At 36.2% G+C, this 25886-nt stretch overlaps 1 protein-coding gene across 1 annotated transcript in view; it reads left to right on the top strand.

Moving 5' to 3' along the window:
• The window catches only part of LDAH (lipid droplet associated hydrolase), a 78464-nt gene extending 53577 nt beyond the window's left edge, over positions 1 to 24887 (top strand). The window contains exons 4-7 of the mRNA XM_015820986.1: positions 4931 to 5174; positions 21120 to 21239; positions 22932 to 23010; positions 24797 to 24887. Of these exons, the coding sequence (XP_015676472.1) occupies positions 4931 to 5174; positions 21120 to 21239; positions 22932 to 23010; positions 24797 to 24887 (534 nt within the window). The remainder of the gene's footprint in view (positions 1 to 4930; positions 5175 to 21119; positions 21240 to 22931; positions 23011 to 24796) is intronic.
• Positions 24888 to 25886: the final 999 nt, after the last annotated feature.

Raw genomic sequence — 25886 nt, 5'->3', positions numbered from 1 at the left:
AATTTTCAATTTTATGGTTTTCAATAGGCTAAAGCACAAATAGCTTGCTCACAAGCTTAAAAATACCTCTCCATTTTCTTTTTTCAAGCCATTTTCTAGTCTTACTTGTGAGTAACTGGTTTTGAAAGAAATCTTTGTTACCTGATTTTTTTTCTTCATCTGTCTTTTGTTGTTGAGCTATTATTTAGAGTTGGATTTACATACACGATTTTAAAATCCAGTGCAAATATTTGGAAAAAGTAAGGCAATAATACAAATATGTGAAAAACACTGAACTAAAACATAATATGATAAGTCTTCACAAGAGTTTTCTTGTCTTTCCTTAAATAGATTCTGGATTTATTTTTTCACCTATTATTATTATTATTATTATTATTATTATTATTATTATTATTATTATTATTATTATTATTATTAATTTTTCCTCCTATCTGTGTATTATGGTGTCTCCCTTCCAGCTCTGCTCTGTTCTGTTCTATTCTATTCTATTCTATTCTATTCTATTCTATTCTATTCTATTCTATTCTATTCTATTATTATATTGTATTGTATTGTATTATATATATTATATTATATTATTCTATTCTATTCTATTCTTATTATATTATATTATATTATATTATATTATATTATATTATATTATATTATATTATATTATATTATATTATATTATATTATATTATATTATATTATATTATATTATATTATAATAATAGAAGAAATCCTTTCAAAAATATTTCTTGCCTAAACTATGATCTCGCATGGCCTACGGACATTTTCTTCTCACCCACCAGAGCAGATGCTTGAAAACTGAACCACTGGATCAGCGTATCTATTGGCTGTTAATGTCTCAAAGCCTCCTGCCAACCTCAAGAATGAGGCCTGAAAAATAATTTTAAAATGTCCTTGAAACCTGGATAGTATGATTGATATAATAAAAAAAAATATTAATTTAAGAAGCTGAAAGACCAAACTGTCAAAGGCTTTGATATATGTGAGATGAATGCCCTCCCCCTCCCAAAATAGATGTAAAACAGTGCTTGAATAGGGTCATCCTTTCTAAAGCGGTGGTTGAAATCCCTGTCTTGAACAGGCAAAGGTAAAGTTTGATTCAAGTCAAATATGGCTCCCAGTGACTTCAGGACCCTTCCTGGCAGTTCTCTTGACAACACTATGGAAGAGATTGGTCATCACCTTCTTTCAGGATCCTTTTTCCAATTTCTGGTCTATTTAACCTACAATCATGATACTTTCTGATGGACTCTATTGAAATATTAATGAGAATCAACTCTGTTTATTTTTTGAGATCAGCCAGGTTTAGTTAGATCAGTGTTTCTCAACCTTGACAATTTTAAGGCATGTGGACTTCAACTCCCAGAATTCCACAGCCAGCAATGCTGGCTGTGGAATTCTGGGAGTTGAAGTCCACATGCCTTAAAATTGTCAAGGTTGAGAAACACTGAGTTAGATGTTGGAGCGCAAAGCCTAAAACAAACCTGCATGCAAATTCAGAAATGGCATTCATTTTCGGGAAATGTTTACTTTTGTTTGGTGAATTTTAAGGCAATGGCAAGGATTAGCATACTAACTTTAATAATGCGTGCATCCTGCAATTTAACAGTTTAAAATTTCTGAATCTCAAATGTTCCACGTTTGTCAATTAATGATAACATAAAGGAAGTACAATAAACTGTTCTCAGTAAATGATACGTTTCTCTTGCAAGACCTCAGTTTAAACATTCAACCTCCATTCCAGTTTGTTGGAAGATAAGTGCTCAGTTTGCTTTATACATTTATCTTTGGTGGAAATATCCAAGAAATATTCAAAAGAGCAGGAATTTTGAAACATAATTCTGAATTCCTGTCAGAAATTCCTCCTCATTAGACAATTGGAAACTCCTGAGGCCATTTATTCTTTTGACCCTAATCTTAGATTTCTGTTTTAAAAATTTTTTTTATTATTATATATGGCAGGGTCATATATCACCGGAATGATTGTCTTCAAAGCTGCTCATTGCACAATAATAATAGTTCCAGGATTGTTCTTATTTTCAGATAGATTCCAATTCTGTACAAATTGACATATTCCCTGTTGAATGATATTCCAAATGAGTATAACATTTATCACTAACAGATATGCAGATAGGAATCTCAAACTAATGCAGCATCAGTTGGTGATACAGGCAGGGTTGGGCTAAGTAGGAGCAGTCCTTTATTGCAATATTTCAAGGAACTGTGAAATCTCTGAGGGAGTTGGGCAGTTCAAAACTGAGAAAAATAAAGAAATTTAGGCAAGGTAATTTCTATAATGTCTGGATTCTCAAAGAAAATCTTCAGCCATTATCCTATAGGTTTTTTGAAAATGCTAGAACTTGGAAATATATTTCAACATACTTAGCCTTGATATTGCCTATCAGCTTTCCCCTTAAGAGGACAAGCAAGATAAGAATGAGTTACTGTGCACTATCTTAAAATTATGAATATTTTTCAAAAAAATATGTCCTGAGATTAGGTTTAGTTCACAAAGGGACATGGATTTCCACACTGATAAAAGTCGTATCTTGAATAGGAATATAAACACTATTACCACAATATCTCATATAGCTTCAGGTACATATGAAATTTACCAGCTTTTCCCAATATGTTTCATTTATTCCTCTATCATTAAGGTCTGAATTCCTTCTTTTTAATTTACATCGTCAGTCCCATAAATTGTCTTAAAATTCTTGAGATGAAAGATATGTGCACACGATAAAATATTGTAAGTATTGAAGCCAAGAAAATGCAGAGTAGATTTCTTCACATTTGACTTAACTTTATGATTTAAAGTCTCCTATTGCTGATTCACTGGGAGAAAAATCACCTTGCAGAATGGGGAAGGAAACTAGATTATACTGTAGTAAGTAACTCTGTGGCATAAATCTCATTTTTCCTAAGGAACCATTGGCTGGGTAATAAAGCCCATGGTTTTGTAAGTGAAAACAACATTTTGAGCATCATTTCCCTATTGAACAACAATATTGTGATCTAGCCCATCCTTTCGCAATGTTAGCAGACTTGTTTGGAGACCACAGTCCTAGTTTGATTTCTACCATTCACAACAATTTGAACATAGGTACATGTCCTTAGATACCGGCCATAATTTCCCAAGAGAAAGCATATATAAGAGGTAGATTAAACTAGTCTATAATTAGAATATTGTATAAATATAACAAAAAGCTAATTAATTTTTATGAAATAATGTGTGGACCTATGAGGCATAAAATCTAACCCAAGCTATCAGGTGAGCATCCTGCTCACAATCATTCTTAGAGAAACCTATGTAATTTGGCTCTTAAGTAATTATCTTAGATGAAGTTATCCTCCCACAGCCTTGCCCCTCCCAGAAAGTAGAACAATAATGGCAGTGGTACTATTTTTGTTTCCTTCTTAGTAATTTGGAAGTTTTTGCCTACCAGGGGAATTAGAAGGAATTTTCCTAACGTTCCCATTTTGAGATACAAGTCCTTAATGGAAACTTTATGGCTTTACTAATGAAATATTCAAAATACTACTTAAAAAGAAGAAAACGTTTTGCAGGCTTCCTCTGTAAATGAGCAATTAAAGGACCAGAATTCAAGATCTGAGTTATTAGGTCAGAGACAGGAAAGAAATTGTTCAATAAAATAGACATGTTCATATTTTTGCAGATATACAGTAGTGGCCAAAATTGTGGAAACCTTTTGGGAAAAGTGTATTTTTGAGGTTTGATGGCTAATAACACCCCTTTTTTTGGAGTAGTACCATAAAATTATATATCAATGGAAAGATAATTTAATCAAGAATGTAATGCAAGAAAGTTTGTTCAATTATCTGTGCTGTATTGTATGAAATATTATAGCCAAATAACCAGAAAAAGGAAGCACAACTTGCTTAGATTGATTTCAGGTAGCTTTCCTTCATCTCATTGTAGCCAATGAGCATGAGTGTTTAGAAAGCCAATCAGGTATCATCTTGTTTTGGCAATGAGCCAATCAGATCACAATAGGATTCAGTTATTGATGTCATGTATTGAAGCTGAGATGAGGACATTTGTCAGTGTGTTATGTGATCGCTATCAAGTTGGTTGGGGGGGGTTTTTGCGTTCTTTCATTTAGTGAGCTTGTAAAACGTAATAAAATTAAAGTACCGTAATGGTGCAAAGAGTTGACTGGTTGCCCAGAAAGCGATGTAAAATAGTATTTTTAAGTGAACAAGGCTACAGTTATTAAAGAAATTAGAAGAAAAATTGGTGGAAACTTAACCAAAGGTGGCATTTCTACTGTACACTTTTCCCAAAAGGTTTCCACAATTTTGGCCACCACTGTATGTGTATATTTGTGCATGTCAGAATGGGTGCACCTGAATCTCTACAGATGCAAAAGAAAGCATAACATAAGCAGACTTTTGCAGTAAAACTTTTTTAAAAAATTTATTAGACATTACAATGGAATATGCATATATAGGGTTGCACTCCATTTTAATAAGAGAGCAGAAATGATTTGTACACAATATGTTTCATTTTTCTCTGGAGAATAGGATAGCAAATTCCTTTTTAAAGAACGGCTTGACCTGAAAAACTAAATCTTTACAGTGATCCATTGAACCTCAAGAGTGGAGCATACTCAGAATTAGATGCTTTGTTACTGGCCAGTGAGGAGGCAGAGATTGCTTAGTTTTGTTCACTTCTACTAAGATAAAAATCCTACTGAATTCAGTGGTGTGTTCTCCCAATTAAGGATACAGTAAGTTCTAACGATAGAGTTCATAAATTCAGAGAACATCAGCTTAATTTAGAGGAACTGTGCTGTGTGGAAAAGGGAGAATTACTCCAATAGTCCATATTGTATTGCATGTAAATTTGTCTCTGTCCCATTCCTTGTTCAGTCTTTTTCTTTTTCTGGTTTTTTAGATTCTCCGCAGCATCCTGCTCTTCCCTACAATAGAACGCATGGCACAATCCCCACAGGGCAAGCTCATGACTCCCCTGCTCTGCTGGCTCCGTTATATTCTGTACATACCTATATATTTGTTCACTTTTGTACCAGAAAGAGTCAAAAGCTTCTTCGTGCACTTTGCATTGAGTCAGCAGAAATGGAATGATGAAACTGTAGTAACGACATTGATAGACATGCTTAATAACATGGATTGTATCGGTGAGTAGGACCAGCACATGAGACTTGTTCTTTCTTCTAAATTATCTCATCTAACATGCATTTTTTTAATTGATCAGTCCTCATAAAAGACAGCTATCATTAAAAAAATGTATTCGGTAATAATTTGGGGAAAATATTTTTAAAGGTTTGAGTGGTAACGGTACGTTTGGCTCTTGGGTTTCTAGCAATAAGCCAAAGAAACAATGCCTTTTCCCCCCAACAAAAATGGATAGGTGGAAAAAAGTTGTTTGTTTATTTATTTATTTATTTATTTATTCAACTTGTTTATACCATCAATTACTGAAGCCTCTTGGCTGTTTATAATATAAGAAATGATCTGCAGTGTTTGGACCTTGTACCGCTGTTGCAGCCTGTAAGCCTGAGATATGCAATTTTTTTCATGCATACAGTATCTTCCTTTGAAGTAAAATGTTTCTTGAAATTTATCTCTCCCTTCATTGTTGCTATATATATATATATATATATATATATATATATATATATATTTCTGTGGGCTAAATTGGATGGTTATTCTCCAACAATTCTCTGTGCTTATTACTTATTGTTATATTGGTGCCAAGGCTCCCTGTCCTTTTAGGACAATTTAAAAGGGAGCAATGGCTAGGTTTGGAAAAAAGTAGAATGGAATTGCTGAAAAGCATCTCTTTCTTAATTCTGCCAATTAAAAATGTCTTCTGAATCAGAACCTTCCATCATTGGCAGGAAATTAATCAGAAGTGCAACTCAGAACATTCACAAAAGCAAATAAACATCTCCAAACAGAGGTTTTTTTAAAATATATTCTATGTTTCCTTAATAGTGCTTGTTGTTCCATTCTATTTTAAAATCTTAAATCTTTTTTCCCCTTTTTTATAACTTTAGAGCCTTTCCTCCATCAGACTGCTATATTTCAGAGGTGCGGTTCTTGAAAATATATGGTGTTTTTCCCACTATTTTGAAGTGGAAAGATATGATAATTGAGTGGTAAGCCTTAAAATAATGCTTAACTGTAACCATCTCCTTCTAAAGAAAAGACCAGAAAAAAAATGAGAAATCCCATTCCCACCCATTGTATGATGCAACTACGACTATTTTACATCTTTGACAAAAAATAACAAGTGGAAATATTTCAAGGGGAGAGATCCAACCTAGAACTAGGGAGAAATTTCCTGTCAGTGAAAACAATTACTGGAGCGGCTTCCCTCCAAAAGTTGTGGGTGCTCTATCACTGGAGTTTTTTAAGAAGTGATTGGAGAGCATTTGTTTGGAATGGTAAAGTGGCTCCTGCTTGAGCAGAGAGTTGGACTAGAAGACCTCCAAGGTCACTTCCAACTCCGTTATTCTGCTATTCATCTCAGTGGCTTCTGACGAATTCTTCAAAGAATTTGTTACAAATAGGTTCTTTAGCCAGATAGAAATCCTCAACGTTTTAGTGAATGATATATATAATTGTATGTATCAGTTTACTCAGCTGCAGAATAGAGATCCTGGGTAGGAAGGTCTGCATGGATAAAACCTGTGATGGACGAGAAATATTGGGAACTTAATGGAGGCAAACAGGTTTGTTCCATGTCATCTTCATAGGTAAAAGAGTGGGAGGTGTTCCATCTTACATTGCATACATCATTCCTTTGGACAATATGTTATCATTTTTGTAAGGATTACAATTTTGAAACTTAGCATGATGGGACTATCATGTTTGTTCTTTCATAGCTAAATGAGCCATCGTCAGACTCCTCCCTGGAGGGGAGCACAGAAAACATTGATCATGCAATGAGCAGAAAATGAGCTCTTGGGGATTTGCAACTTCCCATTTTTTTAAAATGTAATTAAACCCTATTGGGAATGACTGGTTTTATTTGGCTGGACTTTACTAGCAGTCTTTAAATAAAATTAAGTATTCGTTGATTTCAATGAGTCGCCTTCCTTGGAAATGAATCATTGTGGTTGGCTGAGTTGAAAGGAAATGCCCACAAACATTAAGACTGTGAGAGTAAAGGGGTTTTATATAGTAACAAACTCCCAGGCTTCCTGTATAGGTAAGTAATCTAGCAAGTGGCATGTCCTGTACCATCTGCTTTAGATTAGTAGTAACTGACAATATCTTGATCAGCAATCTTGGCTATTTTAACTTGGCTTTACCAATCTGTGCAGTGGAATAAAATTGGAACAAACATTATATCCATTTGCCCTTCAATAACCCATTAGGTATGGTTCAGAAATGTTCAGCAACTGAATTTATTCCTCATCCCCAGGAGTTTTGTGTTAACTAACTCATTAAAAGTGTCTGTGTGAGTGTGTATGTGTTACCTTTGGCATTAGTTTCTGCCTCATTGCTGTAATTGCAATAAAATCCATGATGAGAAGAGAAGGTAAACGTTTCCTTTAAAATGATGTGTTTCCTAGCACAAACTAACCTGCCAGGGACTCGTTACCACGTCCGGACCTTACTCACAACAATATGTTTTCTCTCCTCTAAAAAGGAAATGAAATTTAGAAAACCTAATTATAACAAGACTAAGTGCCCAGCCCGCCTTCCATCAAACTCAAAAGTAAAACACCATTTAGAAGGAGTGTGGCCTCAAGCAAAGTCTTGGTTATGTTGTTAATGGGAGAATTTCAGCAGAATAAAACATAAGCTTCAAAGTACATAGGAAGTTTCAGCAACCAGAAAAGAAAGCATGGTGGTCAATAATATACCATTCAGTATTTAGCTAAAAGACCTTAAAATGGTCTTGTGTGGACTTATAAACAGAGGACTAAATATTAATAAATACATCAGCTAAATACTAAATAAGTAAGCTGTCTCAATAACAACATAGCTTATTAGAATTTTCATAGGATTTAATTTTTTTGCCTAGTCAATTTCTTTATTCAAATATTACATTTTCAAAACTTATTGGGCAGATACTGTTCTCTAATATTACCCCATATGCAATATGTAGAATCTATTGAAATAGATTCTGGATATTAAAATAGGGATTCCACTACTTTGCTCTCAAGTAATTGGGTATACCCCCCCTCAGAAGTCGCATTTAGCTGCCTCTTTGCTTTCAGGAAATAAGTTAAGTATTTTAACCCTTTTTCTTTTAGTTTTATATTTTTAACTATTTTGAGAGCCTTATGGGTATAAAAATAGGTATACATTGAAATAAATAAAAAATTATATATGTGTGTTTTGTGTGCGTATGTGTGTGCATGTGCGTGTGTTGAAAGTGGATATATATCTTATGGTTAATAATAAATCTCATATATTATCATTTATATTGATTCTAATGATGATAGCACCTGCATTAGAGAGTACAGTAGTGGCTTTATAATAGTTTGGGCAATAAACCGGGCAGCCCCTAAAGAGCAGCAGAGTGCCACTTATTTGGTACATTGATTGATTAGTTGATTGATTTCACTGTGGGAAAGAATCATGGATATTTCATACCAGATATGACATAACAAGACATGAGAATGTTAGAGATATCTAGCAATAGTAATAGCACTTAGGCTTATATACCACTTCCTAGTGCTTTACAGCCCTAAGCATATTGCCCCTAACAATCTGGGACCTCATTTTACCGACCTCAGAAGGATGGAAGGCTGAGTCAATCTTGAGCCAGTCAGGATCGAACTCCTGGCAGTGGGCAGAGTTAGCCTGTAATATTGCATTCTAACCACTATGCCACCACAGTTTCTAGAAATAGAAAAGAGCGATAAAACATCTTTACAAAAACTAATTCTTAAACACCTGATTCTGGATATTAAAATAGTCTTGGTTCTGGTTTTTGCCTCCTAAGAACTTCACTAATAATAATAATACTTTTACCACTCTTCAAAGACCAGTATTTTAATGTATAAACAAAGGGGAAAAGAAAAAAAATCATTTTCTTTGAAAGTAATATCTGATCAAATACTCTTATATTGCTAATTGTAGTTCAAATTCTCATTTTCAAATACCACATTTTTTTCTCCATGATGTCTCTTATGCATAAAGGTTTGCAAACTCAGGTCCTTCCTGATATGCTTCCTGGAATATATTGAGTTAAGTTCTGAGATTGATAACCAGCTTTCCTCCAACCATAATTGCTGGAAAAAATGCACCTTCCCACTATTTGGAAGCACAGTACCATAAAAAAGCATCATTCTAAAATAGACTTTATACAGGTACAGGCAGAAGAAAAACTTCTTTGAATTACCCTCTGTCCCAGGATAAAAATGGAAAATGCCATGGGCCTGTTACAGTCCTAACTCATTTATTTTTATTTGATTTTATTTTTATCCCACCTTTATTATTTTTAGAAATAATTCAAGATGGCGAATATACTTAATCCCCCTTCTTCCTTCTATTTTCCCCACCACAACAACCCTGTGAGGTAGGGCTGAGAAAGAGAGAGTGACTGACCCAAAGTCATCGAGCTACTTTCATGTCTAAGATGGGACTAGAACTCTCAGTCTCCTGACTTCTAGGCTGGTGCCTTAACCAATAGACTAAACTGGTTAGTATCACTCCCCTTCCCAGGGATATGATTCCCCTATTGCTAAGAAATTGCCAAAAATCAACCCAACTGAAAGGGAAAATTATCTTAGCAGATATCAGGATCTTACAATGACATATGCTGTTCTTAACAATAACAGCACAATCCTTAATGTCCTCACAAGGGTGGTAGTTAGACAGATGAAAAAGAAACACAAGAAGATGAAATAGGCGGCTACCTCAGAATAGTTTTACACTTTCATCCACTTTTTTACATTTTATTAATCCTCAAAGGTTTCCCTTTTTGAAAAATAAAGATACTTAACCACCTTCCAAATAAAAAACCGTCTTCCTCCACATATTAAGCATATTAAACTTCTAGCAAATGAAGGGGCACCAAAAAAGAAAAGGGGAGTGAAATATGCTTTTTTTAATTTTGCAGCTTATATTACGAATGCAATGTGTTTGGGGGGGGGCTTTGTTTTTCTGACTTTTAAAAACTTACTGCCTGAAAAATATTTTCCATTGAGCATGTAAGTAGCTGATTTAAGGTGAGGGCAGACGGGTCTGTATCTATAGCGCACAGGATTTATTATCCACTAGCTTGACTGGCAAACTTCCTCCGTTTGTTTCTGTAAAATTTCCACAAAAGTACAGACATTACATAATGGGCAAACACTGCAAGCCTTTTTGAGAGAGGCAGGCTTCTGGGTCAAAGGTTAACGTCTGGATGACAGCAAAGATACAGATAAGCACAGTAAGCCCCCAAGCCCCCTCCTTACATGCAGTCCTTCCTTGCAATCTTAAATCTGTGGCTTCTCTGGAGGAATTTCCTTGGTTTTTTTTTTTATCTGTTTACTGACCAGAAGAGTAGTGGAGATGGTTTATTTTACAATACTTGGCAGTGGTGGAAGAGATTGAAAAAAAAAAGTCCTTATCTTGGGAAAACAGCACTTGAAATTGTTATTAAAAATGAAGTGGAAAATTATTTTCTTCCCATTTTATATCAAAACGAGCTGGATACAAACCATATTTAATAGTTGGCAATCAGATGGCTGAAGAATGGCTAATGAACAGGAAGGAGAAACTATGGCTTTTATATTTTTCTTTTCTCTCTCCTCTCCTTTCCCCTTGCCCTTTTCACTTTCATGAGAGAGCCTGAGAATCACTGTATCAGTGAACTAAAGAAGTTAGAAAGCTTGAATGCAACCAACATGTTTTGTCATGCTTTAAAGGAGCTATACAAAAGTTGATAAATTCCTTTGATTCATTATATGGAATGTGTGGATGGAGCAGGTAAATTGCACATAGAAAGTTGTTCCTGGCACTAGAGTAAGCTTTGTGCCTGGGCTTGGGGCACCAAGTTTGTGAAGAGTCCCATTTCCTGCCTATATTGACATCTATGGTGAGTTTTTCTCAGCTGCCCTATATGTTTATTTTTGTACTATATTGTAATTGTTTTTAATTAATTTTACGGTTGCTAGCCTCCCTGAATCACTTCAGATGGATGGCTATGATGGATGGATGGATGGATGGATGGATGGATAGATGATAGATAGATAGATAGATAGATAGATAGATAGATAGATAGATAGATAGATAGATAGATAGATAGATAGATAGGTAGATAGGTAGATAGGTAGATAGATGATAGATAGATAGATAGATAGATAGATAGATAGAGAGAGAGAGAGAGAGAGAGAGAGAGATAGATGATAGATAGATAGATAGATAGAGAGAGAGAGAGAGAGAGAGAGAGAGAGAGAGAGAGAGAGAGAGAGAGAGATAGATAGATAGATAGATAGATAGATAGATAGATAGATAGATAGATAGATAGATAGATAGATGTCCTGTCAGGCAGGAGTCAGGACTTGTAATTATATTTCTGGATTGATAATGTGCCATCATGTCATGGTTGATTCTTGTTGACCACCTGGATAGATTTTCTCCATGATGTAGTTACATAGCTTTGAGCTAAATTACACTTAATATTAGATGAATTGGATACAATAACTGTGTTGAATTATACAACAGTACAGATTACAGGTAGACCTCTTTTAACAACTGCCCTGTTTAACAACCATTCAAAGTTAAGACAATTGAGAAAGTAACTTTACCACCAGTTCTCACATTTATGAGCCTAGCAGCATTCCACTGTCATATGGTTGCCATTTGAGCATTTCCCAATGGGCTTCTGACAAGCAGAATTGGTGGAGAAGTTGGCAGTAAAATTGCAAGTCACAGCCACATGACATCTCACTTAACCACCCGTGATGATTCACTTAATGTTCCCAGCGAAAGTGGTGTCATAAGCCTGTTGAGGTCATGTGATGTTTCACTTAGTGACCACCTCACTTAGTGATGGAAATGCTGGTCCCAATTGAGATTGCTAAGCAAGGGCTATCTACAGTATACATGTGGCATTTTAAGTCCTCTGGATGAAAAGATTTATGAAAAGATTGAATGGTAAATGCCACAACTGTATTTTTCACAAAAGCTTTCCATGGCTGAGCACAAGTGAATTAACTGGCTATGGAAAACTAAAAATTACCACAGAGATTGAAAACTATATATGAAATAGAAAGAGAAGAAATATGTAGAAATCATTACAATCACTAAAAAGCTGGAGAAGAGAGGGAAAACCCTTTTCATTTATATGCATATAAATTATTAGCTTATTTGCAGTGCACAAATTAAAGCTGTTTCTCTCTTCTAGTTTGGCCTATAGAAGTAGCAAGTTGGAATAGCATCTGCCAAGGAAACTCGAGAAATAAGTTAGAAACCTTGAAGTACAGGCTCAACACTATTAAGCCCAATTAATCAATGACTGATCTGCTTCTGTACCACTCAATTCAAATATAATTTGGCCTAGCATGATGGGCAAATGTGCATTAAAATATGCAGCGAAGATGTGGTAAGGCAGTTGAATGAGTGATTCATCCATCTTATGTAGATACATAAGCCCATATTTATATGCTGTTTGAATGGTATAAATTGGAACTGTTTTATTTCAGATGCCTGTAACATTGGCTAGAATGAAACAATCCTGGGTGTAAAATGTATCATATCAAGTTCTAATTTTCTCCAATCAGCACCCAACTTCTATTTTTAAGTTGACATATTAAGTATTTCTGATCATATTTTTAAAGATAAAGTAAAAAAGCATAATCCTACAGTGGTATTATTATTGCTACCATTATTGATTAGTTAAATTGACAATAAAAGTGGTTTTTTTAAAAAATCACAATTTGAAATCTATCTGTTCGCTTGTTTGTGTGGCCTGGTTTCTGGCATGCCACGGCCTGGTGCTGGTCCACGGACCAGGGGTTGGGGACCCCTGCATTAGAACATCACCAAGAGAAACTGGACTATGAAGTCAGAGTCAATTAAACATTTCATTTTATGAAATACAAATAACCTGATCCTTAACTCAATTTTTTAAATTTGAAATATATTCTGCTGATTTCTATCAAACCAACTCTGATGATTCTATACTAAGAATCAGAGATTAGTGACATTTTCATTTCCTTATCTCTTTCTGAATTACAAGTGCTTTATAAGATTCATTCCAGGTTCATGATATTAAATTCAGTTACAGCCTGCAGCTCACTACAAGCAAAGTAATACAATGGATTACCAGTAGTTCCTCATTCAATGACCATTTCAAGTTACAGTGGCACCGAACAAATGCTAGTTACAACTGATCCGTGAAGTTAGAGTCATTGCAATGCACCCACAGTTATATAATCAAAATTGTGACTTCCCACATTTATAGCCATACTGTGTTCACTTCAGTTGCCCCTATCTGCCTATCTCAATATTAGGATTGTTAAGCAAGAATTTCCTGTAGTTAACTCTGGCATCTCTCATGCCATGACAACTAATCCTACACAAAAATGTATTTTTTTTCTAAACATGGGGCATGCAACTAGTTGCAGAAATATGTATTTGTACTGAAAAGAAAAATAGACTGAGGAGGTGCCTGTTTTTTCCTCTTCCTCTTCATCATAAAATCATTTCACCCTCACCACAGTAAAAGCAGGTACAGAAATGTCTACGTTATTTTGTCATACTGTATATTTTCCATGTAAATAGCCTGTTGTTAATGTGTGCAGTTTTAAAATACTGCAGCACAGTCTATTTATCTGTTCTCCAAGCCACACCTAAACTTAAAGAGAAAATATATAAGCATACAGTCAACTTCTCCAAGGTTTGTATATGGGGTCTATACATTAGATTGCCTAAATGAAAACAAAGTTACCCTCTCTTGGCAGAGACCCTGTGGTTGGGCCCATGCAAAGTTGTTAAGTGCCCATTTGTAATTGAGGTAAGAAATTATATCCCATAATACATATTTTCAAGGAACGTTTCCTTAGCCCTGGAAACATATTTTATCACCTGCCTTCCAGGAAGGTAAACCAAGGAATAATGACTTTCACATTTCCTCTGCTACTGTTTGTTTTCCTGTGTGATGCCTGACTAAAATGTTTGCTTAATGTTGTCTGAAGACTTACCTTCCTAAGACAGTCCTTAATTGTGGTTTGTACTCTGTATCTGCTTTGTTCCTCTTTTTGAAAGTGAGCTGAAGTTTCCCCTATTTAAGGATGGGATGCTCATGCTAATTTAGTGAAAAGAAACAAATTGCTTTTAAAGGATTTATTATGTTGACAGACCTAGTCATTTGTCAGAGTGACCCTCATTTATAACTTATCTTCTTTCCAAATGAAGGAAAGAAAAGGTGGGTAGGTAGGAATTTAACAAGTTGCTTTATAGCTCGTAAGGACTTTAATTTCTCTACAGATGCTCTGAGTGAGAAAAGGAAAGCTGTTCTTGTTTCAGTTTGGCTTCCATAATTATGTGTTTCTTAAAAAAACAAAAAACAAATTAAAAGCTGTCAGTTTTATTTCCATCATAAATATTACTCATGAAACCTGAATGCTTTGATAGTGAAACTGCTCATAACTTCCAAGAAACACGAAGCATAGTTTGGGAGTTTCTAACATCCTTCCTGAGGTGGTCATTTGAAGAAGAGCTCACTTGGAGTGACTCACCACCTAGTGTACCATTAAGAGATGGAAAGGAAAGAGAGGTGAGAAGAAGATACTGAAAATAAATTGACATTAAAAAAAACATGCTGCTAAACAAGTTTGCAGTAGGTAGGACTAACCTGACCACATCTAGCAATGAAGCTGTTGATCAGGAGAGACTAGTATTAGAGCATTGGACCACTGATGTGTGATCAGATCATTTCTTTGCCACAATGACTATAACATTATAAAAGTGAACCTTTTGATAGTTTAACACAGTGGTTCTCAACCTGTGGGTCGGGACCCCATTTGGGGTCGATCGACCATTTCATGGGGGTCGCCAAGCAAGGCTGTCCGCCATTTTTTTCGTCCGCCATTTTTTCCCCTTTTCCGGCGGGTGCCTTACCTCCCTTGGGCTGGGCCAGCTGGTGGTCAGCCTGCTCCGTCTCTGCCGCTTGCCAGATACGCCTCACCCGGCGCAGGGGGCGGAACCATGCATGCGCAGCGCTCCTGGTCAGGGAAAGTCCTCGACTTACGACCGGTTTAGTCCTCGACTTACGACCGGTTTAGTCCTCGACTTACAACCGGTTTAGTCCTCGACTCACGACCGGTTGGGGTCGCAGCATTAAAAAGGTTGAGAACCACTGGTTTAACACATCTGTAATCAACAAATTAAGCCTGAATTAATAGGCTTCTGTTTTCAAAGTTGGGCTCCAAAGCTCCTCAGTAATAAATCTAAGGAATGATTCACCAACATAATGTTAATCCTGAAAGAAGCATGCATTAATTTGTCCTTTTCTGCATTTTAAAGACCTACTGGATACCTACCTGTATGCACTGACCCATACCTTGGATCAGTCACTCCAAGAGTGAGCACTCCTCCTAATGACCAATTCAGGAATCATGTTAAGAATGTATTCACCCAAATTAGCTTTAAAATTCATCCTACATGTCAGTGTTAAAGTAGAATAAGCAGTTTATCTAGAATGCTGAAGCATCAGAATAAGAAATGTTTCAGTAAGACCCAATTTACCATCATTGCTGTCTTTGCTGTAACAAAAGTAGGTTAAAAGTTCCTACTCTTTAGTAGGAAATCAGTGACAAAAAGGAATCCCCATCTTGTCTCAAGTTATCCAGCTACAATGAGGCACTGCGTCTTTGATAAGCAATAAACTCTTAAAAGGCCAAAGGGCCTTCTGAGATGCTTCTCACAACCCTGTGGACTCAGATACCTTTGTGTGATGGTTGTCTAGACTGCAGCTCTTCCTCCTCTCTCCCAAGGTCATTCCCACAGACCATTACATAATCTGACCTATCCATTGAGACTGTGGCATTATTACGGCTGTGAAAAGCAAGCAAACTGGCTGGTAAGGTAATCAACAAATATTCATAATTTCCCATGGCATCTTTTAAAGGTAGATAGCCCTGTTTGGGGGAAAACAAGCTTGACAGAAAGGATTCTAGCCTTCCTGCATGCTAGTTTTCTGAATGCAGAAAGATTTAAGCATATATAGTTTTCCCTTCTCAACATTCAGTTTCTTCCATCTGTAGCTTTAAAGACAGAGCTGTTTATTTACTACCTTGTAGAGACCCAATGATACCATTGCAGCAACAGTTTGCCACAAGAAAAAGAAAGTTGCCTGGAAAACAAATAATCCAGTTGGTTCAAATTCAACCAAACCATACATTGAAAGTATATTTGTGCCATGAGGTAGTTATGACCAACCAACTTCTGTTCAAGGGATCTCATGCCATTATTAGCCATATTATGCATGCTTATTGAAGCTACCAGCTGTTCCAGTTCCTGGTGATGTGAGCTACAGCTCAGTTCTTCCTTGGGTTAATTTATCTGAATCTAATTCAGTTGAACATTTTTTAAATGGTACCCAAATGAATCTACCTTCTTCTTGCTTCTAGCTTTTATATCTTCTGCTACTTCAGAAGAAAGCAGAAAAGAAAGAAGAAGGACATTTTTCCTTTTGCCTTCAGTTTTGAGAAGTCTTTTTTGTTGTTGTTGCAGTATACACAATACTTTCCTCAGGGTAGCTGGGACATTTTTCTCCTGGGAAACTCACTTATATTTCTACCATAATTTAATTTGCTTTTATTGAATCCACCACTTTTATCTGTTCTTCCACATCATCCTAACAAGTGGTTTACAATAACTTAACAAAAATCATCTGGACAAAACAATGATACAAAGGCTATTTCCCAAATATATTTTCCCAGTTCATCTGCTTTGGCCTCATAGATTAGCCATAGTCTTTCAGAAAGTTCTTGTAGAATCCCAAAGTTTTTCAGAACATTTTGATAATTAAGATACAAACTGCATGTCTCTTAAGTTGAATTAGAAAAGAAACTAGATGGTGCTATCTTTGTAATCCACTTAGCTGGAAAAGACACTTAGTTTATTATTATTTTTTCAGAATTAACACACAAAGTCATACACATGCACACACAGACATATACATACATATTTCAGATTACTGATTATTCTATTCCTGTGGCCTCAAATTGTATCTGTATTATAATATCTCCTTTATTGTTGGAGCTTTGGCAAATTGGGGTGTTTTTCTTGATCCTGGACCTTGGTTGTATGGATTATTGTTATCTGATTTTTCTATTATTGTTTGGTTTTTAATCATTTATGTTCTTCACATTGCCATGTGATCATATTAAATTAGCTAAATAAATATATAACTTTTTTGTCACAGAGGTTCCAGTTGCTTATTTAACAACTGGTTATGGCTTGGTTTTTTTTTTCTTCATTTACAGTTCTGCCTTCAATATTGTGGTGCTTTGTGCGGAGCAAAAGTTAATACAGAAAGTGGTATTAAACATACTTTATTTTTAATTCCCTAATTCAGAGTTTACTGTATATCCGCCTTTATGTTAAACTGGTTAAGGCTGTTACGCTTATATTCCTATATTCCTAAATTAGTTTGACAACATTTGTTTATTTGTTTTTAGTTAACTCAGTGTACATGGCCGCAAGCACATTATGACCGGTCGACTTCTAATGCAAGTTTTTAGTGAAATTTATATACTAACATAATTTTTTTACTCCAAACCATCAACCAGTTGGCATTTGGAGTTTGCAGTAATAAAACAAAAGCTTAAGAGCTTCCAGGGATAACTTGCACTCACTGTATCCAAGATAACAGTGGGCTGTGCAAGCTGGTTCAGATTATAGGTTAAACTGATGGATGAATCTTGCTGCAGATGGAATGAGGTTTACCATTTTCCCAGAGGAAAGGAAATGTTTGCACCAATGTATGCATACAGAAAAATATCTGTTGGCAAACTTTAGCTTTTCTTTCATAGGTTGCAATCCTTGAGGAAATGAATTGACATATAATAGATGCTTTGTTTGCCTTTTGAACAATAATGTGAGTTGGAGAAAGACAGAAAAACCATTCCATTAAAGCATTTGCTTCTAAGCAGGGCTGGGGAACATATGTCCGCCACATCTTGTTAAACTACAACTCCCACCAGGATTTCCAATAGTGAGGAATGGAGTGATCTGTACTTTAGTGTCATCTTAATAGTCAGAGGTTCCATACCTTATTGTAGAGGCACATTAAAGAAAATAAAATGCTAAGCATTTTACTGCTACTTGATATTCTCCAAATGTTGCTTGAGATGGAGGGAGCTAATTAAGCAAAACCCAATGGCACTAAGACTGTTGCAGACTATTGTTTCAAAGCACAATTCATCTTTTGTTTAGTCCTGCATTGTTTTGTTTCCTCACCATAATATGACTATAACAATGGTTTTGAACTTCAGTGACGAATGCGCAGGTATTGCTGTCTGGCAATTGGTGGTTGATTGAATCAATGTCAAATAGTTCTAAAGACTGAAAGAAACTTGATTGATTTTGATCATTAAGCTCTGTAAAGGGGGTACTATTAATTTAGCTGGTGAAAATATTAAGCACTGGTTGTGACATGTTAGGTTAAAGAGCTACCAGTGATATAAAGCCCTCTTTTCTTTTCTTGGTCCTTGATTTTGAGTTCCTTTGGGGTTGCACCATCATAAATAAATCAAGTGTATTTTGGGCACAGTTAGCAGTCTCTGTTTAGCAAAGGGACATGACTAAAAGGACACCAATGCTTAATCATCCCTGATGGAGGAAAAGGAGAAAGGGGAGGGAGGTACCATCTCACCCTCCACATCAAAAAGAGGGGTCATTCATAGGATTATAGAGTGCAATTTTCTCTATACCTAAGTGCAATAGAGCTGACCTAGGAATAAAGAAATACCTTCTGATTTTTAGTCTTTCTCTCTTGTCTCCTTTACTGTCCAGAACAATAGCATCTTCATAAGCACTCTCTTTTTAAAATGGCAGGATACGTTGTCTGGTTCATTGTTCTTTTATGCCTGGTTAATAACTGTCATTATGTTTTTCAGATAGCTATAAGATTGTCTTGGGACTTTCTCCTGCATTTGCTAAGTTGGTGGTGGGTGTTGGCTGGATCGGTTGAAGCTGCTAGTGTTCCTGGCACTGGAGGGATTTTGGTTATTCCTGTAAAGCAGTGTTCTCAATCTTACAGCTTTAAGAGGTGTGGACTTCAACTCCCAGAATTCCCCAGCTGGACTACACAACTTAAAAGTTGCCAAGGTTGAGAAACACTGCTCTAAATGAAAGATTTGTGTTCTAGGTTGCTTTGAATTCTTTTGTAAAACAGTGCGGGCTATAACTTTAAGGTTGTCCAGTTTTCAGATTTAGAATGAACTGGTATGGTTTATTACACTAAGGAAATAGTCTTAAACTGTGGGACTTCTACCTTTATTCTTTGGGGTCCTTTGTTTTTATGTACAGTTTTTAGCTTTTAATGTACAGCTTTTTAGCTTTTAAAACTTCTTTTGCTGTAATTTTAATATTGTCCACAATTACAGGTTTTATACTGTGCTTTGTAATTTTAAGAGAATGTTTTATTTTGTATTGTTAGCTACCTACCACAGGCTGGATTTATTAATAGAAAGCAGGTTAAGAATAGAATAGAATAGAATAGAATAGAATAGAATAGAATAGAATAGAATAGAATAATATAATAACTTTATTGTCACTTTGAATGTATACTAATCGGCATACATTAAAATGAAATTTTGTTGCATACAGCATTCAAAGGGTCACCACCTCCAATATACACTACATAAATATGACATACATAAATAAATACAGAATATGATACATACATAAATAGAATGGAAGAACTGCTCCATCGATGAAGAGCTGTGCTGATGGCATAACACAATCACTATGGAGGCCTGATTCCTTTGGTAGAAAGTTTGAGGGCTAGAAACTTTCCATTAACATTAGGCCCCTGGATCCAAAATGTCTTTGCATTTCTACCAACCTTCCTTTGGAACATATTCCTGTGGTAGAATAAAAGTACAGTGCACAAAATCATCAACTTTGCTCTCTGAAGTTTTTGAACTCTCACAGCTCTGGGAAGAATCAATAACTCTAGACAATTGTGTCTCACTCCTGAATATTCCTGTTCACTATATATGTACTAATCCCATACAAATTTACTATGGAGCAAGAGCCATTGGAATCTAATCTGTGCAAGCCAGATGATAGGGATGGATTGGATCATTCCAAAAACTTGGTTGTATGGTGAAATGTCAAATAATTTGGCTTTAAACCTTGAATCTAGAATTTTAAATTGAGCTGACAAGTACATTGATATCAAGTCATATGGGAAATTATTAGGTATTTTGAAATTCAACTCTGCCCTCTCTTCTACCTTAATGTCATTTGCTTCCACTTCCTTAAAGTACTATAGGAATTTGCCCCATTTAATGTTTTGAGGTCACCGGTAAGGAGCAGTCCAATTGTTATTTCCTTTTTCTTTGCCTCTTGAGAAAAATCACTCCCTTTGCTTTACAATCTTTCACTCATTATTTCTTTTAAGGAAAAGGCTGTTCAGGGGAAATGTCCATTAGAACTCTTCAAGTTGGTCCTTGCTAATTTTCATGGAAACCAATCATGAAAAATGCTCAAGTCATGTAATTTTGTGTAATTAACTCTTTGCATAAATGTTTTAATTAAGAATTACATGTCTATTGTCTAGCAAAATAGTTCATTTTTTTTTTAAAAAAAAAGAATATTAAAATCTTTAAAACATTAAAATGTTTTAAAGAAAAACTTAATAGTAAAGTAGAAACTAGTCAGCCTATGCTTAATTATTGGGTCCTTTTATGTCTCACACCTTCTGTTTATAGTTTTAAATTTTACTGTACTGTGTTCTTATTTCGTTTATCAAAAAGAGAGAGAGAGAGAGAGAGAGAGAGAGAATAAGCAATGGATTAACTACCAACTGGGAGACACTTTTGTGAAACAAGGAGGATAATCATTAAAAGTTGTCAAAATTTGAAGACTGTAGCCAAACTTCCTGTATAAGTTTTGTTTTCTGATGTGCATGCCTGTGCGTCTTATTTCTGCAGCAAACATCATGTACCTGGGAAGCCAAGAAATGAGAAGTGTTATACAGAGAGACAATTCTACAATAAAGCAGCAGTTAAATAAGGTAGACTTTTATTCTGTTTCCATTGGATGCTATGACTGTTCAGCACTTCAGATTCCACTCCAAAATGGGGGGTGCAAATATATCATTTACTTGCCAGTTTTTAAGCCATCCATATCTTTTCCTGGGGCTATGTGATGGGTGCAGAGGACAACTTAGTGATTGTGTAAAAGATACAGCAGCTTTAAAGAGTTGCAAAGAAGTGCTCCATTTGGATTCCCACAGGCTCTAAAGCCATTTTTCCGAATTATTTCCACCCTTCCTTATTGTTTACCTGTTTTCAAATCCACTCCATTTCACTCAGCTCTAATTCCAGGTTTCAGTAACTTTGAGTCTATTTGCAAGATTCTGTGTACCTCATCTCATCTTCTAATAGTTTGAGGTGAGCTATTACAAGAATATTTTAGAATAAAAATATCCCAATTTGACAGCATCAAAAGAGGGAAACTAGATATTAAGACATTACATTTTATTAATTTATCTATTTTATTTAACAATAAATTTGTATTATTTGTATACTGCTTATTAATTTTAAAAAGTCCCATGGGTTCTCTACAGTCAAAAATATAATATAAAACATAAATCACATACCTGAAACAATAAAAATAGTTTAAGGATCAAATCAAAACAAACAAGAAAGGAAATTCTATATTTTATTTGAAGGCATGTCTTCTCAGGATTCCTCTGAAAGTGAATTTGCACTTCTAGCCATACCATGTTTATTCTCTGAACCAAAAACCAGGACTAGGGAGGCATGAGTCTCAGCTTGGAATTTCATAAGATAGAGGACCTTTTGTCACAGACATCTGATGAACAGTGACATCATGTGCCAGAGTGGATGGCATTCATGTCATAATGCAGTTGATGCCAATTATGTAATTCACATCATTTATATGAAGGTACCATGGCATATATCATGTCATAGTGACCGCAACCAAATGTCCTCACCTAAATTGGCAGAAAAGACCAGATTCTAGTGAACAGAGGAGATTGAGAATTCAAACTCAGGGATGCAAGTCTACTTGTCAATGAAGCTTCCTCGGTTATAGAGTTTAACTTATTCCTTTTGAATAGCCTAATGGCCAATAATGGGAGTCTGGATGGAGTTTTATGAGTTCTGGCTTTACAAGCTTTTAGTTTGTAAAGACAAGGCTGGCAATAATGTTTCTAGACCTTGTTTCTGACTTATTTAATTCATTCAACCCCTGACAGTTGACCTCCACCCTGACTTTGGTTCTTGTCTTTTGGATAATAGACTCTGTTTGATGCCTCAACTTTATTTGACCTCTTTGTATGGACCCTCGTATGGCATTGACTCTGTTTTTCTGCTGCCTGTGAATTATTGGGCTCCTCAGTCCCGACTTGCTAACAGTTTGTTTACTCCATGCCTAGCCCAGAAGTATCAGCTGCTATACTATATTATCCATTAATAAGATAATTAGAAGAATTATTAGAAGAAAGATGATCCAGCTTGCTCTAGAAGGCTTCATTCATTCAATATAATTATATTGCATTTATTTATTCAATTTGTATTTGTAACAATCTTCCAAGTGTCAGCAAAGGATAAACTTTAATGCATATTAACAGGGAGCCAAAGATTTTAGGCTACTTCAGTCCCTATTCCCACTCTCTCAAAAAAGGGAGTGTTGGTTATTACTTTTCCAGGAATCGTAAAGAAGTGTCCATACATCAGGAATAAAGGATATATGTTGCTAAATATATCTCCCTGTAGTCTCAGCCATTATGATCATTCTTGTTCAAGAACTTCTGTATGGCTACATGCTCTCCATCCATCCAGTTGAAAAAGATTTGTAAAGCCAAGAAGAAATATTTAATTCATGCCAGCACTTTGAATTGGACCTAGAAGTTACAAAACAAGTTGGATATAGTTTTTTTTTAAAGGGACCCTTTAGTAAGTTGATGATGTTCTGGAGACTTTTTGCATTGCAGTTTTCAGTTCCTTATCTTCCACGAGTGAATCAGATGGAAGGGAAGCCAGCTTAAGAATGGATTTCTTTCATTCTGGCCACAGTGATGCTCAGATGTTCTCCTAAATCACAGTTATCATGGCCCCAATTAGTGGATTCCATCACTTCTTCTCTACCCCCACCTAAGCAAGGAGAGGAAGCACCAATGGCTTTTTCCTTCTGTGGGCATGTCTTCTGAGGATTGGAGGAAGGAAGACAACAGTTCTTCTAGTCATTTGGGCTAGAAGGGAAAACAAGGCAGAATTCTTGTTAGTTTCACAATTACTTTAAAAAAAACAAATGTCACATGAATGACAAATTTTGTGAAATGCTGCATTTCCATCTTAGGCGTAAATACAAACATCTCATGAAACATTGGCATTTGTATAATTGACTACTTAGTGCTTAGGTTACCTTTTTGTACAAAATCTCAAAATGAAAGTCAGCACCTGAAAACCTTTGTTTATTCAGTTTGATGCAGCCTGACTCTAAAAACAATATAATGGAAACAAGAAATGACAATATCAACTGGAACAAAAGAAAAAGAAAAAAAGAATAAACTGTTAAACTCAGCAGACTCCCATACATCCCACCAACCCAGCAAATAGTGCACCACTCTCCTAGCCCAAGGTCTGGGAGAACAACAACTAGCCCAAGGTCTGGGAGAACAACAAGGAGAACAACTTTTGTGGTTCTTCAGGTTGGGAGCCACACAGATCTCAGGGAACTTCATTCTTGATGGCAGGTGCTGCAACAGAGAAGGTGCATTTCCTAGATACCGGTAGATGACATTATTTAATCCAAAGAAGCCAGAGCATCCCAGCCTTATCAGCTCAAATTGGCCAGCCAGGCACCACAGGAAAAAGGCAGCCCCTCACATCACCGGGCCCTATGCCATGCTGTTGACCCCTGTGCTGAGCTACATGAATGAATGATTTGACTCAGAGTGATGTAACTTCCTGTGTTCCTATAATAAACAGCCAATGAAAGAAAAGAGGTGAGGCCATCTACAAGTGCCAGAGTCCTGCATGTGCAAGGAACTAACCAAGGGGGAGGAAATTTATTGCGCCTTGGTCCAAGGTCATCCAAGGTAGGAGGCCAAGGTCATTGGCCTCCTACCAAATATCTCCCTTCGACCAGTCCGCTCCCACAGAGAGGGCCTCCTTAGGGTGCCGTCGGCCAGTCAATGCTGGCTGGCGACCCCCAGAGGGAGAGTCTTCTCTGTGGCAGCTCCTTCCCTCTGGAATGACCTACCCCCCGACCTACGTACAACTACGGACCTGCGCCTCTTCCGCCGAGCCTTGAAAACCCATCTATTCCATGCGGCCAGCCTGGCGTAGTTTTGATTGGGCTTTGCTAGGGATTTTATATGGGGTATTTTAGAGCAGGCTTTTTATTCAATATTTATTGTGATTTTTATTATTGCCTGTTCACTGCCCTGAGTCCCGTAAGGGAGATAGGGCGGTATATAAATTTAAATAATAAATTAATAAATAAATAAATAAATAAGGATGAAGTGTTTTGCTATGCAACATTTTAAGTCAAAATGCCTTTGGAAGAAACCCCTCCTTCTCCTCCTCCTCCTCCTCCTCCCTCTAACTTAACCTTGTTCTTTTTTTTTCCATCACAGGCTTATTTCATTATATGAACTTAGAGAAAAAGTGCCCAGTGAAGCAGCCAAAACCAATTTTGAGTCGGTTTTATTGAAACAGCTTGTCTAATATTGCCCAGGGTTTTTTTTTTAAATCCAATGTCCGAAGCTGTCCATGGCAGTCTAATAGTTATTGCCCTTGAAAGATTCATAATCTGGAAAGCAGCAGTATGGAAGACACTACAAGAGCAGACTTTCTTCCCCCAGCCAGAGTAAATTATTTCCCTCCAGTTTGGAAAATCCTTCAAATACGCTGCATGAATAAGTCTAAAACATCCTCTGCAGCCAGGAACACCTTTCATTTGGGCAGGGCTCAGATGTTTTTTGGACGGTGTGCTGCTGAGGTCCAAAGTTAGAAAAGCAGCCCAGGAGGATTTGGCTACATGTAACACTTAACCATTCTTTAGCCCACATAGCATGCCAATTTAGTCCTTTTGTGACCAAAGCCCAATAATAGAATTGAGAGGTAAGACGACACTGAGCACTTGGAGAGCAGAAAGTAAAGCAAATAGACTTAGAATAGGTATGGTTCCTTGGGGTACATTTCACCACTCAGACATCTTTTAATAGCTTACTTCCGCAGAAGGTCTCACAAGAAGGTTCACATTCAGAATCCAAATTTGCCAAAGTCCTGTAGATCAGCCTTTCCTAAGCCAGTGGCCTCCAGAGGTGTTGGACTTCAGTTTTCATAATTCATAGCATTTGGGCCATAGTGACTGGAAAGTTGAGGATATTTGTAGGCCACCAAGTTAAGGGAGGTTTCTGTAGATCAACTTGCACTCAATTAAATGTGCAGGCTGTACAGTATTGTTGAATGAATATTCTAGTCAAGTGGCAGCATATATTATTAAACGCAAAGTAAAATGGATTCAGCTCATAATAGAGCATTAATGAAGAAAAAAGGGGCTTTTTAAAGGAAGTTTCCTTATTAAATTACTATTCAAGACATTTCAGGCTTTGAGGCCAAGTATGAAATTTGTAATAGTAAATCGCATTACTCTTTAGTTATACTTTAAATCTACTGTGTAGTGAGATGACCTTACTGTACATCTCTCCAATTTGTGGTGGT

Source organism: Protobothrops mucrosquamatus, unplaced genomic scaffold (assembly GCF_001527695.2).
Source record: "Protobothrops mucrosquamatus isolate PMUCROS unplaced genomic scaffold, P.Mucros_1.0 scaffold1230, whole genome shotgun sequence".
In the NCBI taxonomy this organism is placed as follows: domain Eukaryota; kingdom Metazoa; phylum Chordata; class Lepidosauria; order Squamata; family Viperidae; genus Protobothrops; species Protobothrops mucrosquamatus.
Note: the sequence above shows the minus strand (reverse complement) of the source record. Positions and strands in the feature narration are given on the sequence as shown.